The 16,917-nt window shown below is 45.4% G+C and overlaps 1 protein-coding gene across 1 annotated transcript; it reads right to left on the bottom strand.

The window, feature by feature from the left end:
* Nucleotides 1–3,683: 3,683 nt before the first annotated feature.
* On the bottom strand, nt 3,684–13,372 carry LOC137534556 (zinc finger protein 70-like). Its single transcript, XM_068256103.1, has 5 exons — nt 13,213–13,372; nt 10,120–10,231; nt 8,315–8,494; nt 8,149–8,227; nt 3,684–5,031 (listed from the first exon to the last, which is right to left on the bottom strand). Exons 2-5 carry the CDS (start codon nt 10,189–10,191, stop codon nt 3,914–3,916), a joined length of 1,449 nt encoding a protein of 482 aa, XP_068112204.1. The 5' UTR covers nt 10,192–10,231; nt 13,213–13,372; the 3' UTR covers nt 3,684–3,913.
* Between the last annotated feature and the right edge of the window lie 3,545 nt (nt 13,373–16,917).

Raw genomic sequence — 16,917 nt, 5'->3', positions numbered from 1 at the left:
TGACAGGGAGCCCCATTAGGTAATGAGTGAGTGACATGGAGCCCCATTAGGTAATGAGTGAGTGCCAGGGAGCCCCATTAGGGAGTGAGTGAGTGACAGGGAGCCGCCGCTTCCCCCTTACCTCGCAGTCAGCAGACCTCAGGATCAGCAGCGACCCGACCAGTAGTACGAGCGGGCGCCAGACGCACCCGCTCTATATGCAGAAGTGATGTCACTTCCGCATATCAGTGCGGGCGCTGGGTCCTAGCGCCCGCACGATAGGTCGCCACCTGATCGAGGTCTGAGTGACGCAGCGGCGGCCGAGGGAGCCGCTGACAGAGGCACGGCCCTGCGGAGATCCGTGGCACCCCAGGACAGATTGGGGGCACGTGCCCCCCTCCAAAAAAAATAGGGCTAGCGACGCCCCTGGGCTGAATCACACATCTGAAACAAGCATGCAGCTATTCCAGTCTGACTTCAGTCAGAGCACCTGATCTGCATGCTTGTTCAGGGGCTGTGGCTAAAAGTATGAGGGCCCGTTTCCACTGGAGCGAATCTGCATGCGTTTCCTGCATGCAGATTCGCATAGACAATACAAGTGGATGGGCCTGTTTCCACTTGTCAGGATTTCTGAGCGTTTTTCTGTGCAGAAAAAATCTGCACGGTAGACCCCGCAGAATTCGCATACAATGTATATAATAGGAAATTCGCATGCGTTTTTACTGTGAATTCGTGGGCGTTTTCGCATAAAATCAATGTAAAAGCACACAGGCACTGACATGGTTAAATTTGCATACTTACTAAAATGCGAAAACGCAAGCGAATTTGCGGTAAAATACGCTGTAAAATTTGCATACGCGTGCAAATTTGTTTTGCGTTTTCCACAACTAGTTTGCACCACACAAGTGGAAACGGCCCTTAGAGACACAGGATCAGCAGGAGAGTCAGGCGACTGGTATCATTTTAAAATGAAAAATCCATATGCTTTTCAGTTTAGGTTCCCTTTAAATAAATCCAGGTTGTGTTATATTCACTCATGGAAGATTCTTGCTGTTGATACTTTACTAAGTTCTTCCTACATTCTGATATAACCCAGTCCAGAATGTTGCATCATTTTATGTTCTCCAACCATGGTAAATAAAACCCTTTATCAGGCTTTCACCCCACTGTCATTTCACGCCAAGCTCCTTCTGATGAATCTCTGGGATTTTTAATGGTAGCCCAAAAAAAAAAAAAGCATTAGATTTACATTTTTTATTTCGAGGTTCCGTTGCATCAGATTGTAGCAGATTTTTAAGCTCACGTTCAGAGCTGTGGGCAGTCGCGGGTTCAGGATATTTTACAAATTCAGTGTACTTTCATAAAAAGAGGCAGTAAATGGTATAACTATGATTCAAAACTAAATGCTCCATGCAGCTGCCTTGATTAGGGTACATTAAAATATCACCTTTAAAACGTAAAAGGACCACTATCGCCAAATCTAAAATGCATGTAAATGTATATAAATAAGAAGTACGTTTCTTCCGGAGTAAACTCAGCCATAAATTACTTTTCTCCTATGTTGCTGTCACTTACAGTAGTTTGTAGAAATCGGACATTACCGACAAGTTTTAGACTAGCCCATCTCCTCGTAGGGGATTCTCAGAGTTTTGTTTATTTTCAAAAGCACATAGTGAATGGGAGTTGCTGTCCAACTGCCAAAAAAAAAAAAGAAAAAAAAAAAGGGTGCAGCGAATCCTTTTCAGGGAATGTCTTTATAAAGAATAAGAGCAATGCTGAGAATCCCCAATTGCACAACAAGTTATTTATGCCCCAGAAACAGCATAAGAAAGTTCCTGTAATGATCTGCTCTGCTGTCTGCACAGGCAGGCAGCTTTTTGACCATTTTTCAGGTCTGTATGCTGCAGGTCCCTGGAAAGGAGACCTGTCTTCACTCTGCAAGTTTCAGAGTTGCTGTTCTGGTGAGGGATTTGCATCCACTTGTCATGCAAATTGCTTATCTGCTTCCTTTAAAGGCTTGCAGTATAAATACCATTTCCTCCCAGAATTCCCTGCTGGTCATAAAGGTTTGGTTCTGCTGGACTTACCTTGTGTCAGGCCTGGAACCCACTGAAATCCGCAAAACGCAACCGCTAGCGTTTTGCCTGAGCGGTTTGCAAGCGGATTCATGCGAGTTTTCGGTCGCGTTTTGCAACAGTGTATTTTTTTCCTCAGCGGTTGTGTAGCGTTTTGCGTTTTTATCCTGATTGGTCCTGTGAATAATTTTTAATTTTGTTACAGTGTGCTGAACCGCAAAACGCTAGCAAAACCGCTCAGTTTAGGTTTTGCTGAGCGTTTCTGCTAGCGTTTCAATACTTTACATTGAAGCGCTAACGCTCCCAAAATGCTGCAGGTCCTGCGTTTGCGTTTCTGGGAAACGCAAACGCTCCTGTGGAAGTTGCCCCATCCATTATCAGCTGAGCGTTTTGGCAAAACGCTAGCGTATCGCAGCGCTGCCAAAATGCTCAAAAAAACGCTCTTGTGGGTTCCAGCCCTCACAGTCCCTCTGCTAATTGATTGCTAAATATTATCTTAGAGTAGTTATCCTTGGGAGTGCACTAGCATTCCTTCTAGCGCAGTCAGGTTGTTGATTATCTGTATTGCCTAGTTCCGTCTTATCTGTTGCGATTGTTCTGTCGCCAGCGGTGGCTGACAGTGAATCGCTCTGTCTGTTTGGATCGCATTCGCCCTAGCGTTAGATCTCTCTGTATTCTGTCTTGGAGTGTAAGCTAGAGCAGCGGTTGCTACTGGTTACTCCATCTGTCTTGTCTGTTTGGATCGCATCCGCCCTAGCGGTAGAAGCGGTGGATCCTTCTGTACTCTGTCTTGGAGTGTAGTCAGAGCAGCGGTTGCTACTGGTTACTCCTTCTGTCTGTCTTGTCTGGAACGTACGCTTGCTGTTGTCTGGGTGAGGCAAACGTTTAGCAAGTGTTTGCGTTCTCTGTTTGTTATCGTTATTTTGTTAGTCAGGGTTGGTACGCTTTGTCGCTGTTGCGCTTAACGTGCGGCGACCGTGCCTGGCACGCGCTGTAGCTATTGCGCTTAACGTGTGGTGACCGCGTGTAGCTAGTCCTGTCTGTTCCTTCGTGTTGGTTTGCAGGTTGCTAATTGGTTCTGTCTTTATTCATCCTATGTTCTGTCTTTACTCCATCTTGAGTCTCTGCTTTGGTCTTCGCTGTTGTATGTCAACCGTCGCTGGGTGGCGACTAGATTGGTGGACATACATACATTCTGTCTCTGTGTTCACTCTCTCTCTCGAGTGGCTATCTTGCCCTGTATTGCTCCACTTCGTACAATTTCTATCTGCTTTCTGTGGCAGTGCAGAGGGTTTATTCCTCTGCACTCCACAGCTCCATCTGCTGGTTGGAATTCCTCTCTACTGGTGCATTGCACCAAAGCTGGGTTCCCTTATCTAAACGCTTGTGGAGGGTTTCCGCAGTGTCGGCACATATGTTATGCGCTAACCACGGAGATAATTCCATAATCGTTACAGTTCCACACTTTCCAGGATTTTGCTTCCTGGATGAGGCAGAGCTGTGTGCAGTAGCTCTGCCTCTTATCCAGTCAATCTCTGCCAATCTTCGCCTCTTTCAGTATTCTTTCACTGAGAGGGGCAGGGAGAGGCGTAGATTGACTGAAAAAGAGGCAGAGCTACTGCGCACAGCTCTGCCTCTCCCGGGCAGCAAAATCTGCGACTTGTAAAGTCGTAGAACTTTGCTGGGCTATTTCAGAGGCATAAATCACTCCTTCTGCTGCGGGAATGCGGAAAATCAGCTTGGAATTTAATGCTGAAGACGGCTGAATACGAAACCAAGGTAAAAAAAAAAAAAGACACTTTAGTGTCTTTCTAATTCTGGGTTAAATTAAAATTTCAACAGAAACAGGACTTATGTCCTTACTCATTCAATTTTTGTGCATGGTGGTCTGTTAAATGCTTGAGAAGGAAAATGTTTTGTTTAAAGCCTTTTCCACATTCGGAACAGTGAAAAGGCTTCTCTGCGGAGTGAATACGTTGGTGACGCTGCAACTTTGTTTTATCGGCAAAGCTGCGCGAGCACAGCTGGCAGGAAAATGGTTTCTCTCCCGTGTGAGTCCGTTGGTGCACCAGCAGCACCGATCTCTGGTTAAACGTTTTGCCACAGATCGAACAGGCAAAGGGCTTCTGCCCTGTGTGAATCCTCTGGTGTTTGGACAGGTTTGATTTTGAGGTGTAACCTTTACCGCACACGGGGCACAAGATCAGCTGCACCCCATTGTGAACAGACTGGTGGGAGAGGAGATAGTGCTTCTCCCGGAAAGACTTGCCACATTCGGAACAAGAATATGGTTTCTCTCCAGTGTGAATTTTTTGGTGCTTAACAAGGTTGCATTTCCTATTGAAGTTTTTCCCACACATAGCACAAGTGAACAAAGCCAATCCACGGTGATGGCTCTGGTGTCTGAGAAGGTCGGAACGGCAGTTAAAGACATTTGGACACTCTGGGCATTTGTAAGTATTGGCCATGAGTGGAGTTAAGGAAGATGCATTAACTTGACCTGAAGACCCTTCGGAGCGGTTGACAGAGAGAAGCTTACATTTGGCGCTTTGATGGTCTAGACTTCTTGAGCTTTCCTCATGTGTGGGGAATATAGCAGAGCCTTTGGGTAAGAAAATTTCAGCTTCAGAAAGATCATCTTCTACAGGCTCCTCTTCAGGTTCTTCCTCTAAGTCCGATTCTTCTTTTAATTGGACCAGTGTGTATTTGATGTCATTGGCAGCTGGAGGCGAGATATCTTTGTCACAAGACACTAAAGTAGAAGAACACAATTTGTGAACTTGGGCTTTACCAGTTTGTGAGTTTGAAGGACAATCATCCCCTGGACCACCCTGCCCTGACAGTCTAGTTCCTTCATGTTGTTCTGGCGTTTTACACCCCAGAGGGGACTGGCTATCACAGTCGCTGTCAGTGTGAAGATCGGGTTCCATGACCTGGATATGCAGTTGCTGTAGTCTTCTCTTGTTCTTTAAGGTCTCTAAAAATAAAATTGAAAAAACATCAGTTAGATGGAAATATGTTCTTAAACAGTTATAATCATACTGTTGTATGATTATATGATATATATGATATTATTGTATGATTATAACTGTTATAATCAAATAGTTATAATCATACAAGGACACAGAACCAAGAAACAAAAAGAGAGCCTCATAATGTTAAAGCAAATGTGAAGTGGGGAGGGGGGAAAGAGTAAGATACTTACCTCATTATATTATAATTAGCCTCTGGGTGATCCAGCTGTAGGTAGCTCTCACTGCTACTGAAGTCATAGTGCATCAGTCTACCACCAAAAAGAAGCTTTGCAAATTATAAGCACATGGGAGGAGTGTTGCATGACATGTGCTCCGTATTTCACATGCGCCTACCTACGGCAGATACGTGAGTGCGCACACCTGCATGTGCAGTACGGAGACGCTTGTCTTTGAAAGCACTTGGGGACACAAATGCTTCCGAAGCCTTTTGAGGGCTCAAGGCGGTGGCAAATTTGAACGGCGGAAAGCAAGAGAACGAGGACACCGAGATAGAACTGGGAAGGCTCTGAGATCCAGAGCCTTCCCTCTCTATAGGTGAATTTTGCTTCAATGAATGGATTTAAACACTTGAAGACCGTAAGCTTACACCCCCCCTAGTAAACACGTTATTAATTACAATTCAGGCCACTGCACAGCTTTAAGGGGTCGCTGCAGGGCCGTACAACTCAGCACACAAGCAATCGCCCCCCTTTTCTGCCCACCAACAGAGATTTCTGTTGGTGGGCTCTGATCGCTGTTGCAGGCCGTTGCTTATTTTTTTTTTTTTTTTTATACAATTTTTTTTAATATAAATTACACTTTTTTAAAAATTTATTTTATTATACCCCTCCCTCTCCCCGCCAGCGATCGGCTCTCATAGGCATAAGCCTATGAGAGCCGATCGCTTCTGAGTCTCCCAAGGGGACAGCCAAGTGACACAGCTGTCCCCAGTACAGCGCTGTCGCGGATACCAGCGCTGTACAATGTAAATAGACAGCGGTATCGCCATCTAACAGTCTCCTAGCGACGATTGCTACTGGTAGACTGATGGCGGAGTGGAGCTCAATCATTCAAGTGGGGATGCGAGCGCAATGACGAGCGAGATCCCCAGCAAAACACTGCCCCAGGACTTTATGCCAATTGGCATTAGGCAGTCCTGGGGCTGCCGTCCCGCGTTCATGTCAATTGGCGTGAGGCGGTCTTAAAGTAGTTAAAGGAACACTATCAAAGTTTTCCTTTTTTTCTAAACACCTTAAATAGACAGAAGGGATTTTCTAATGACATACAGTGTTAGTAAAAGGGAGGGGGGGGGGAGGTAAGAGAGAAAAAACATCCTTCCCTTTATCGGGATGTCGGGAGGCTAGGGTGCCGAGTGACTGTGACTGAGTAACGCGCTCTGATTGCCTCTGCACTGTCCTGCCTGGATAAACAAAGTTCACGCTATACTGACAGGCAGGGGCATTGCTAGCCCCAAAGATCAGTGGCACGTGCCCCAGATCTATTCTGGGTTGCCCCAGATGTCCCCCAAGCAGAGTCAGCTGCGTTGCCTCAATGGCGGGCATGCTTGGAGCTGTGGTGCATCAATCAAGAGTTACGCTGGGTGCTGTGATGCCTCTATGTGGGCATACTGTGCTGTGGTGCCATGCCGGGCGCTGTGGCGCCTTTATGGGGGCATGCAGGGTGCTGCCTATTTATGTGATGTGCTGTGTCATTTTTTTTTGGGGGGGGGGGGGGGGGGGGGTTTTGAAGAGGGTGTTTCATCCAACATTTTGCTTGGCAGGCCTACTTAGACTGCTGTTCAATGCATGTAACTGTGGCTCCACCCATGGCCACACCCATTTTCCAGCTGGAGTGCCCCGGATCTCTTAGTATCCTAGCAACCCCCCTGCTGACAGGAGTGTATGTGGCCGGGGTGATCATTGAACGAAATCCGCCTGCCCAAGACACTCCTGTCAGCATAGCGTGCGCTTTGTTTATCCAAGCAGGACAGGGAATGAGAGAGCATATAGCCGCCTGCAGCCCGTCAGTCACAGTCACCCTGGCCTCCAGACATCTGATACAGGGAAGGATGTTTTTTTCCCTTTTACTAACACTGTATGTCATCAGGAAATCTCTTCTGCCTATTTAAGGTGTTTAGAAAAAAAGAAAAAACGTTGATAGTGTTCCTTTAAGATGTAGCAGTGTGATGTTCTTGTGAAATATTTAAAAAAAAAAGTTTAATTGCGTCAGAATTAGCAAGGGAGAAAATGAATCTTTCACTTTAATTTACACTTTACAAAGTAAAAAAAAAAACCTTTACATTTACACTTTAAATATTGAACAGCAGAAGTAAGTTAATGACCCTGCATATTCATCACTACTAAACAAAATCTCCACTTAAAAATGAAGGCTTAAGGCTGCTTTTACGCTTGGTGCGGTGCGATCACGGGTTGTAGCTGTGGTGCGACGAAATCAGTGAGGTATATTTTCCATTGAACGTATGCCTCACTTCCGGGGTTACCATGCAAGTTGTCCGGTAATGTGCTGCATGCAGTTCGTTACTGTATTGGCACACGCCACTTTGCATTCAAAGTGATAGCCCTATGGGGCTATCACGACTCCTACAACAGGAGGAAGCAGTTTTCGGCGACACAATGTACCGCCCCGTGTGTAAAAGCAGCCTGACTCACTCATATAACAACCATTCAGAGGTAGGGACTGTCAATGCAATGCAATGCAAATACTTCTGAATGTATGCAGGGTTACCGGTATGTACATTTTTCTGCAAATTTATGCACCTTGAAAATGGACCAATCAAATGAAGTCGAGGTGGAAGTCAATTTCTCTGTTTTCAAACTGCTTAAATTTGCATTAACTCAAAATTATTTGTACGTCATCAATCATCTGAAGAGTAATGGTGCAAAAGTGTTTTTTTTTTCCAACTAAATAGAGCAGGTGTGAAAAGAACCCTCGTTTTTAGAGGTAACATTCAAGCCTTCAAGCATCATCTGCTCTACAGAAGCTGTCTAGATGTGTCATACTGTCCATAGAGGTCTAATGCCTCTGAGAATAAACAGGTAAAATAGCAATAACGGCCTTACCTAGTGATTTTGATGGGTGGCATTCCTCAGTGGTCATGTCTTCACCAACATCCCCAAGGTCTTCTAAGTAATCCAACACCTTCCAACAGAGAGAGACAGTAAGCAACTGGCACTTTACAGGAAAACAACCAACAGATAATGTCCCTGAGTTCTCAGGTAAGCTCACCTCTCCTGTTAGAAGGTATATAATACTGTTGGTTATTTCTAGGATCTTCTGGTCATCATTCCTCTCAGATCCCATTGATAAAGGTGGCACCTCAATGGTCTGGCTCCGTCCCTGGCCTGCTGACACCTGAGGATGGCTGCTGGATGTCCCATGATTGCTGGGGTTCACCACTGTGTAATTCTGTGAATCAGTGTTAAATATTACTATACAGCAAAGAATGTTAATCACTGATTCAGGTTGACAACTAAAGTCACACACACACGCTCAACAAAACTTCTTTAAATGCACGATTATCAAACAACTTGAAGAAATTGGACAACTTTTGTCAAGTAAAGTTGGACAACTTTTGTCAAGACAACAAGGCGTTATCACTGATAAGGGGCGGCCAACAACAGTTGGATTGACTTGAGCTGCGTCTTATCAGTCGTTGGTCGCCTCTTCTCAGTGATAACGCCTTGTCGTCTTGACAAAAGTTGTCCAACTTCTTCAAGTTGTTCGATAATCGTGCATTTAAAAGACTTTTGTTGAGCTTGTGTATGAGCCTTACACAGGAAGCTCAAGCAAATGGGCAGAGACACACAGAGAAGCAGTGGATTAGCAAAACACCTAAAAAAAACCTAGATTGTTGGTTCCACATTAAATATTTCTTTCCATAGGCTGTGAGACTTCCAGAATCCTCATCTCTCCTGTCAGGTCTGTGTTTTATTGACAGAGATAAGGGAAGAGTCATGTGATAGTCCCAGAATCCTCCTCACGTCTCCAGTCAGGTCTGAGTTATTAAAGGGGCACTACGACGAAAAATTGTAAAATTTAAAATATGTGTAAACATATACAAATAAGAAGTACGTTTCTTCCAGAGTAAAATGAGCCATAAATTACTTTTCTACTATGTTTCTGTCACAGTAGGTAGTAGAAATCTGACAGAAGTGGCAGATTCTGGACTAGTCCATCACTTCATAGGGGATTCTCAGGAAATTATTTTCAAAAGCACTTAGTGAATGGCAGTTGCTCCATCCAACTGCCAAAAAACTGTGTAGCGAGCAGGAAACTTGGCCAGCATTGTTGTTTAAATTCTTTTTAGGGAATAGCTTTATAAAGAATAAAAGCCTTGCTAAGAATCCCCTATGAAGAGATGGACTAGTCAAAAACCTGTTACTTCTGTCAGATTTGTATTACCTACTGTGACAGCAACATAAGAGAAAAGTAATTTATGGCTCATTTTACTCAGGAAAATACGTACTTCTTATTGGTCTATGTTTTCACATATTTTAAATTTTACAATCTTTCGCAGAAGTGCCCCTTTAATAGAGAGAAGCATGATGTCGTGTGACACTGCGAGATAAGAGTAATGTTACTGCATGTGACCTTCCCAGAATCTTCTTCACTTATTCGGTCAAGTGTGTGTTTTATTACTAGAGAGAAGCATGATGTCATGTGATGTCATCCCACAATCCTCACCTCTCCACTCCGGACTATGTTTTATAACTAGAGATAAGCGTGATGTCATTTGACCCTCCCAGAATCCTCCTCACCTCTCCAGTCAGGTGTGTGTTTTAATAATGGAGACAAGAGTGATGTCATATGACAATCCCAGAATCCTCACCTCTCCAGTAGGCTGAGGCTCAGATTCCACTTAGTGCTGCATCCATCTGGCACCTGTGCTGATGTACATGATAATTTTTGTGTGGGAAGATGGAAAGAATCGGCCCTAAGTGGAAACGGGCACTAAGAAAATATCTCCAGATAATTACCATTACTAATTACAATTGGCCTCACAGAGGAAACACTCCCAGAATCCCCCTCACCTCTCCTGTGAGCAGGTGGATAACCTCCAGGGTGAGGTTTAGTATCTTCTCAGAAAAATTGATGCCCTCCATTTTCAGGAGCCAGTCAGGGGATAATTACAGGCAATTCAATCTATAGAGAATGGGTTACAAAATAGCATATTGTAAAAAGCATAAAAGCATAATAGTAGACACAATCAATAAATGTTATCTTATGTTAAAGCCTAAACAACAAGGTTGGGGAGCACCCAGGCAAAAAGGACTTTATCCAAAAAGCGAGCCAGAGCCTAAGGTCTCAGCACCGAAGAGATCAATCAATCAGCAAATCAATGAGGCTGGCACCGCATAAAGTAAAATATAACTCTTTATGAGTAAATCATTAAAATGACATCCAAATCAATGTAAAAATATGGCGATGGGGACAGCCCGCTGTTTCAAGCTAATGCATGCTGCCATAAAATACAATGGGACAAGCCCACTTTATATACCATAGCATCAATAGATTAACCAATCATTTCAAAATTATGTCAGCCAATCACAGGAGCAAAAACAACAAATGGAAGACTGTCTGCCATTGTCTATATGCAACTGAAGCCCTCTCCAACGATTGGCTGACCTGCTCAGCTTCTGCTTGATTAATCACTGCAGACTAGGTGTAACGTGTGTGTGCACTTCTTATTGGCTTATAAGCAGCCTGCAGGCTTTATAAAGCAGCAGAGGACTGTTTGGGAGTGAGTATTTCCCTCTTTATGTGTTTGGGAAGACTGTCTTCCATCAGGTCTGTTTGGTGCCTTTGCTCCTGTGATTGGCTGACATAATTTTGAAATAATTGGTTCATCTATTGATGCTATGGTATATAAAGTGGGCTTGTCCCATTGTATTTTATGGCAGCATGGCTTGAGAAAGGGCGCATTAGCTTGAAACAGCGGGCTGTCGCCATTGCCATATTTTTACATTGACTTGGATGTCATTTTAGTGATTTCCTAATAAAGAGCCTTATGTTAAAGCCAGAATTTGGATACATTTTTAATAAGCAATTATTACAGCAGTATTTCAATAAGATGAAATCTACATGCAGCTTGAATTCACTGATCATCATCTCTTCTTCAGCACCTCCAGCTGCCGACTCACTCCTAGTCAGTCTGAACCACTCCCCCTCTGACTGGGTGGGGGGTGGGGCTTCAGACTGAAAGGGAGGGGGGAGGAAACATTAAGCACACAGGATGACTTTTGCATAACTGGCAACATTATGACACAAAGCTCTTTTTGGTGCGGACCTAATCTCATGGGGTTTGCTGGCTTCCCTCAGGCTACACCTGCCAAGCACTACACTCCTACTGCCAGGCAGCTTACAATTGCCCTTTCAAGCTAATCTAAACTGAAAAAATAAAGTTAAACACACCCCCAATCCTCATGGACCCCTCCGCTGCTTGCTGGCACCCTCCTCTTTGTGGCCACACTCCCTGCCTTGTATGAGCACAGCTGCACTGTGCAAGCGCCAGTAGATTCCGCTCCCGTGCAGTAGCATTTGTGCATGGAGGAAAAAGCTGTGCATGAGCGGCTCCCTGCTGCTGCGCAGACACGGGCCATACTTTGCTCCTAAGCAATGCAGCCATGAAAATGTTCAATATTAATGTTAAATACATTCAGAGGGTCCTGGAGCAGGATAGGCGGAGTGTAGGAAGATCAGGGAAGCCTTTCCACTGAGGCGAGTATCGTTTTATTTTTTTCTTAAGGCTCCGTTCACATTTAAAAGCATAAAACACTAGCACTTATCGCTAGCGTTTTGCGCAAGTGATTTTACCGTGATTAGCGCGGTAAAATCACTGGACACTTCCACGATTCAGAGCGATCGTGGTCAGCGCTTTATTGAGCACTGTACCGCAATCGCTCCAGAATTACGGCAAAATGCTGCAGGGAACATGTTTTCCGATGGGCACTAATCGCAAAACGCCCCTGATCGGCATCAATCGCGGCAGTGAGAACATTGCCATAGGGTAATATATTAGCGGGAATCGTTAAGGTGGGAATGGGCCCTAAATTCACTACAGCTTTACATTCATCATTGCCAATCAATCAATTCCCATTCCTGATCAAAAACAGGATATACTGTATTCTATGTCCTGCAGGTCATACAACAAGTCCTTCTTACAGTGTACCTGAAGGGAAAAAGGTGCACCTAGGGGGTACCTGCCTTGGGAGGGGAAGCCTCTGGATCCCAAAGAGGCTTCCCCTTCCTCCTAAGTTGAGGCGATCCAACGCTGACACCCCTGAAAATCTGCTGCGCAGCTGAAGGTAAGAGGCTCCCCATCCTCCTAAGTAAAGCACCCCCAAAAATCCACTGTACAGGTTGCAGTAGCGGCTTTCCAATGGGCTCTGGCAAAAATAGGGAAGCCCATTCTGGTCTGCTCTACTGTAAATGCGCGAGCCATCTGCACAGTTGAGCAGACCTGAACTGACTTGGCTATTATGGCCTGAGCCCGACAGGGAAACCACTACTGCACCTGCGCGCACCGGCCATTGGAGTTGTTCCTGTTTAGCTTTCCTTGGGTGAGCCAATCCTGGAACGGGGCTGCAGAGGTTTTTTTAAAACTTAAAGTCACAGGTGTTTAAATAATCCAATCACTGTACAGTATTGAGAAGCGTTCATCCTCCGCCACCACCACACACCCAAGCTAGCCAGCCCAATCAATGGACACCTGCACTGTATGCTCTCCCCTGCTCGCCTGACCTGGCAACCCCACATTATGTTCTACCCCCACCCTAATTACCTATCCTCTATCCCCCACTGTATTCCATCTCAGCAGCTGCCCTAAAGAGAGCAAATTATTTGACCTTCACCTTCCCATAGATTTTGGATATATTTGAACAGAAATTACTAGTGGAACTGGATCAACCTATATTATGACAATCAGATGCATCTTCTACAGATTGGGGTTGGCCTAATATAACTGTCGACAAACTGCATTACATCTACATGCAAACTGGAATTATTTACCATCTCTATCTCACTTGACCATCTGTACTCAGCTATCCTATCCATCCTGCCCCACTCCTTTCCTCCCTCCTTCACGGCTTCTAGGCAAGGATAACATAAAAATAAGTAAATCTCACTTGTTATTAGCCCCAGTCACCGGGTGAAGCGCCTTCCCAGGCTCCAGCAGGCCAGCAACAGCATCAAATCAATGATAGGAACTGAAACCATTCAAAGGAAGACGCACATGTCACTTCCCCCCCTGCGTTTCAGCTGACTTCCCGGTTCTGCGTTCCAACCGACTTCCTACTTGTCTTGTAATCTCAGTCCAAGCTATAGATGGCACTATAGAATAAAAATTAACTATAAAGACGGGCAGCAAGTCCAGGTGGGAAGGACGGTATTGTTTATGTTTCAATATTGCCATCTTGTGTTCAGTCAGCATATTGCACATGGGTATATATATATATATAGTACATAGCTCCCAACCTTCCCTCTTTTGGAGCCCTGTCCCTCTGCCCCCCTTTCTTTCTCATTTGTCCCTCTTTCAGGACTTTGTCCCTCTTGCTATGTAAATATGGTACTTATCCGTTAGCCGGGCGCATCCGGCAGGTGGCGCTAATTACTATTCCCCCTCCAGGCCGACATGGATAGTAGGGAAAGATGTAACTCTGGTGGAGTTTTGTCGCCACCTGCCGGATGCGCCCGGCTAACGGATAAGTACCGTAAATATATATATTTCTCTACTAAAAAAATGTACAAATGTAATACCAGTCATTGCATAATTGTTCACAGTACCTGTGTGACTGCACACTGTGTAATATACCACTCCGAGCATACCTGTTAACTGCACCTGTGTGACCAGTCACTGCATACCTTTCACTGCATCTGTGACTGCACATTGTGTTATACCTGGCAGTCAGTGCATACCTTTCACTTGAATGGATGGCAGACTTGCCCTCCATAACAGATTCTCGTTAAAGGTAGTAAAGTCTATTAGTAGTGTCATATACAGCAGGGCCTCGAAAGTCCTCCTGTATTGTTATTTTTGGTCACTACCTCGGGACGTGCATGCTATGCCTGCTGCCTTCCTTGGATGTGTGGTAGCCGTTCCTGCTCCTTTGCCCACAGCGTGCCTGCTGCTTTCCTTGGATGTGTGGTGGTGGTAGCCGTTTTTTACGCTCCCACTCCGGCCTGGAATCAAACCAGGATTCCCTGGCCATTACCTGTGGTCACCATGCTACTGAGAAAGTACCATTGAAAGTTTCACACAGTTGAATGAATTGCAGACTTGCCCTCCATAACAGATTCTCGTTAAAGGCAAGTGGTGTCATCTCTGGCACACAGCGTTGGGTCAAGGGTCCATCTGACCACAGATGCCTGTTCTGCAAAGCACAGTCAGGGCAGGTACATTACTTATACAGCAAATGGGTCCTTACTTGGATGTGTGGTGGTGGTAGCCGGTTCTCAGGCTCCCACTCTGGACCGGAATCGAACCCCGATTCCCCGGCCATTATCCGTGGTCACTCACAATGGCAGACTTGCCTTCCATAACAGATTCTCGTTACAGGTACTGAACAGCCAGCAGAAAATGTAATTTTAAAAAATAGATGTAAGCTTTAACAATGGTAGAGAAAGAACCATCGAAAGTTGATAAGGCAGTCAGACATTACCTGATATCACGGAGGAAGAGCAATCTCGCCATGGTGCGCAACAGTCCAGCACGGCCGTCACTACACAAACAGCTGTTTGCGGTGCGTTACACAGTGAGTTTGGTGTGTCATTGTGAAGCAGTACTCTAATTACACTCTCTGATTGATGTATACACATGCAAGATGTTTTAAAGCACTTTAGGCCTGCAATTTAGCATTCAATGTGATTTCTGCCCTTAAAATGCTGCTTTGCGTTAAATCCAGATTTTTCCCCGTGACTTTTGGCATGTATCCCACTCCGCCATGCCCCCCTCCAGGTGTTAGACCCCTTGAAACATCTTTTCCATCACTTTTGTGGCTAGCATAAATTTTTCTAGTTTTCAAAGTTAACCTCCCCATTAAAGTCTATTGCGGTTTGTGAAAGTTTGCGCGAATCGAATGTTTGGCGAAGGTTCGCGAACCTAAAGGAGGTTCGAGCCATCTCTAACTAGGTTGCCTGACGCTTGTACTGGCGACTTCTGGTGTTTCCATGGAGATGATGGGCCGTAGCTAGCACATACGCACATAATGTTTTTGCCTTGTGCGCATGCAGGGCCGGATTTACGGCAAGGCCCATAGGCCATGGCCTAGGGCACCACAGGATCAAGGGGCGTGTGGGCAGCAGGCTATACTAGGGAATGGTCACCTGGCTACCTATACTGGAGGGAGTGGTGATCATCAGGCTAACTTTACGGAAGGGGGAGGGTCATCTGGCTTCTTATACTAGAGGGAAGGGGGGAGGGGTCATCAGGCTATCTAAACTGGAGAAGGGGGGGGAGGGTCATCTGGCTACCTATACTGGAGGTGTGGGGGGAAGGGTCATCTGGCTGTCTATAATAGCGGGAAGGGTCAACGGTCTACTTATACTGGAGGGAGGGGGAAGGGGCATCTGGATACCTAGATTGGAGGAGGGGGAGGGGACATTTGGTTACCTATACTGAAGGGGGCGGCTGCTGACAGTGGCCTTGGGCGGTAAAGAGTGTAAATCCATCCCTATGTGCACGCATACACCCATCCCATCTTCCCTTGTGATGCATACATGGCACAAATTTAATCACCTTTGTCCTTCCCATCCATACCTCTGAAACCTGCAAGCGAACCCGTTATTGTATGTGAAACAGCGGTTACCCGCTAATTATATATATCCTACCTAATAAAGGCCCTGGGATCTGCATCCATTTGATTAGTCATGTCAGGCGCTGAGTTGGCAGGCGCGGATCCACATCCGATGCCACACGCGCTGCTTGTAGTGACCATAGACTCCTTATGTGATTGGTTTGTGCGATTTAGGCCTCTTTTCCAAGGACTGTTAAACTGTGTGCTCAGCAAGTAGTTGCCAGGCTGCAGTGAGCAATTACCAGGCAGCAACAAGCAGTTATGAGAGGCATTTCACTGCCTATCAACAGTCCGTGGAAAAGAGGCCTTAGAGTGTAATTGCAACAATGCAGTTAGTTCCCCCTCCCTTGCAATTACAGCCATCCCCCACCTCTGATGTATGTATTGGCTGCACATTAACATATTGGCCTCAATTATGGTAGAAATGTGTGGTAAATATTTTTTTGTCGGTAAAATACCTTGTGCAGTATTTTCATCTTTTTTTTTAGAAATTCTGAAAGATTTTTCTGCATTTCCGAACATGCAGTAAAAATTATGGTAAATGCATAAAGTGGTATTTCAGTGGTAAGCATGCGGTAATTAACCACTTGAGGACCGCGGTGTTAAACGCCCCTAGTGACCAGGCGATTTTTTACTAATTGGGCCACTGCAGCTTTAAGGCTTCCCTTCAGGGCCACACAACTCAGCACACAAGTGATTTCCCCCTCCCCCCCCTTTTCTCCCCACCAACAGAGCTCTCTGTTAGTGGGGTCTGATCTCTCCCCAGTTGTTGTTTTTTTTTAAATAAATATTTAATTATTTATTAAATACATTTGTGCAATTTTTTTATACTTGGCCTGCCTTCCCTCCCCCTGCCAACCAATCAGCGTGATCGGCTGTCATAGGTTTCAGCCTATGACAGCCGATCACTTTTGTACCTGCCAGGGGGACAGCCGTGTTACACGGCTGTCCCCAGTACATCGCTGCTGCAGATCGCAGCACTGTACAATGTTTATAGACGATCGCCGCTGGGAGACTGAAGGCGGAGCTTTGCGCGCG

Source organism: Hyperolius riggenbachi, chromosome 10 (genome assembly GCF_040937935.1).
Source record: "Hyperolius riggenbachi isolate aHypRig1 chromosome 10, aHypRig1.pri, whole genome shotgun sequence".
In the NCBI taxonomy this organism is placed as follows: Eukaryota; Metazoa; Chordata; class Amphibia; order Anura; family Hyperoliidae; genus Hyperolius; species Hyperolius riggenbachi.
This window is presented reverse-complemented; position numbering and strand designations above follow the sequence as displayed.

Bases quoted from the DNA above. Each gene is read 5' to 3' on its own strand.
- LOC137534556 (XM_068256103.1), bottom strand. From the start codon at position 10,191: ATGGAGGGCATCAATTTTTCTGAGAAGATACTAAACCTCACCCTGGAG. The intron at 8,228-8,314 runs GTGAGCTTACCT...CTCTGTTGGAAG, and splicing joins TATACCTTCTAACAGGAGAG to GTGTTGGATTACTTAGAAGA. The intron at 5,032-8,148 runs GTAAGGCCGTTA...TTTTATTTTTAG, and splicing joins CCACCCATCAAAATCACTAG to AGACCTTAAAGAACAAGAGA.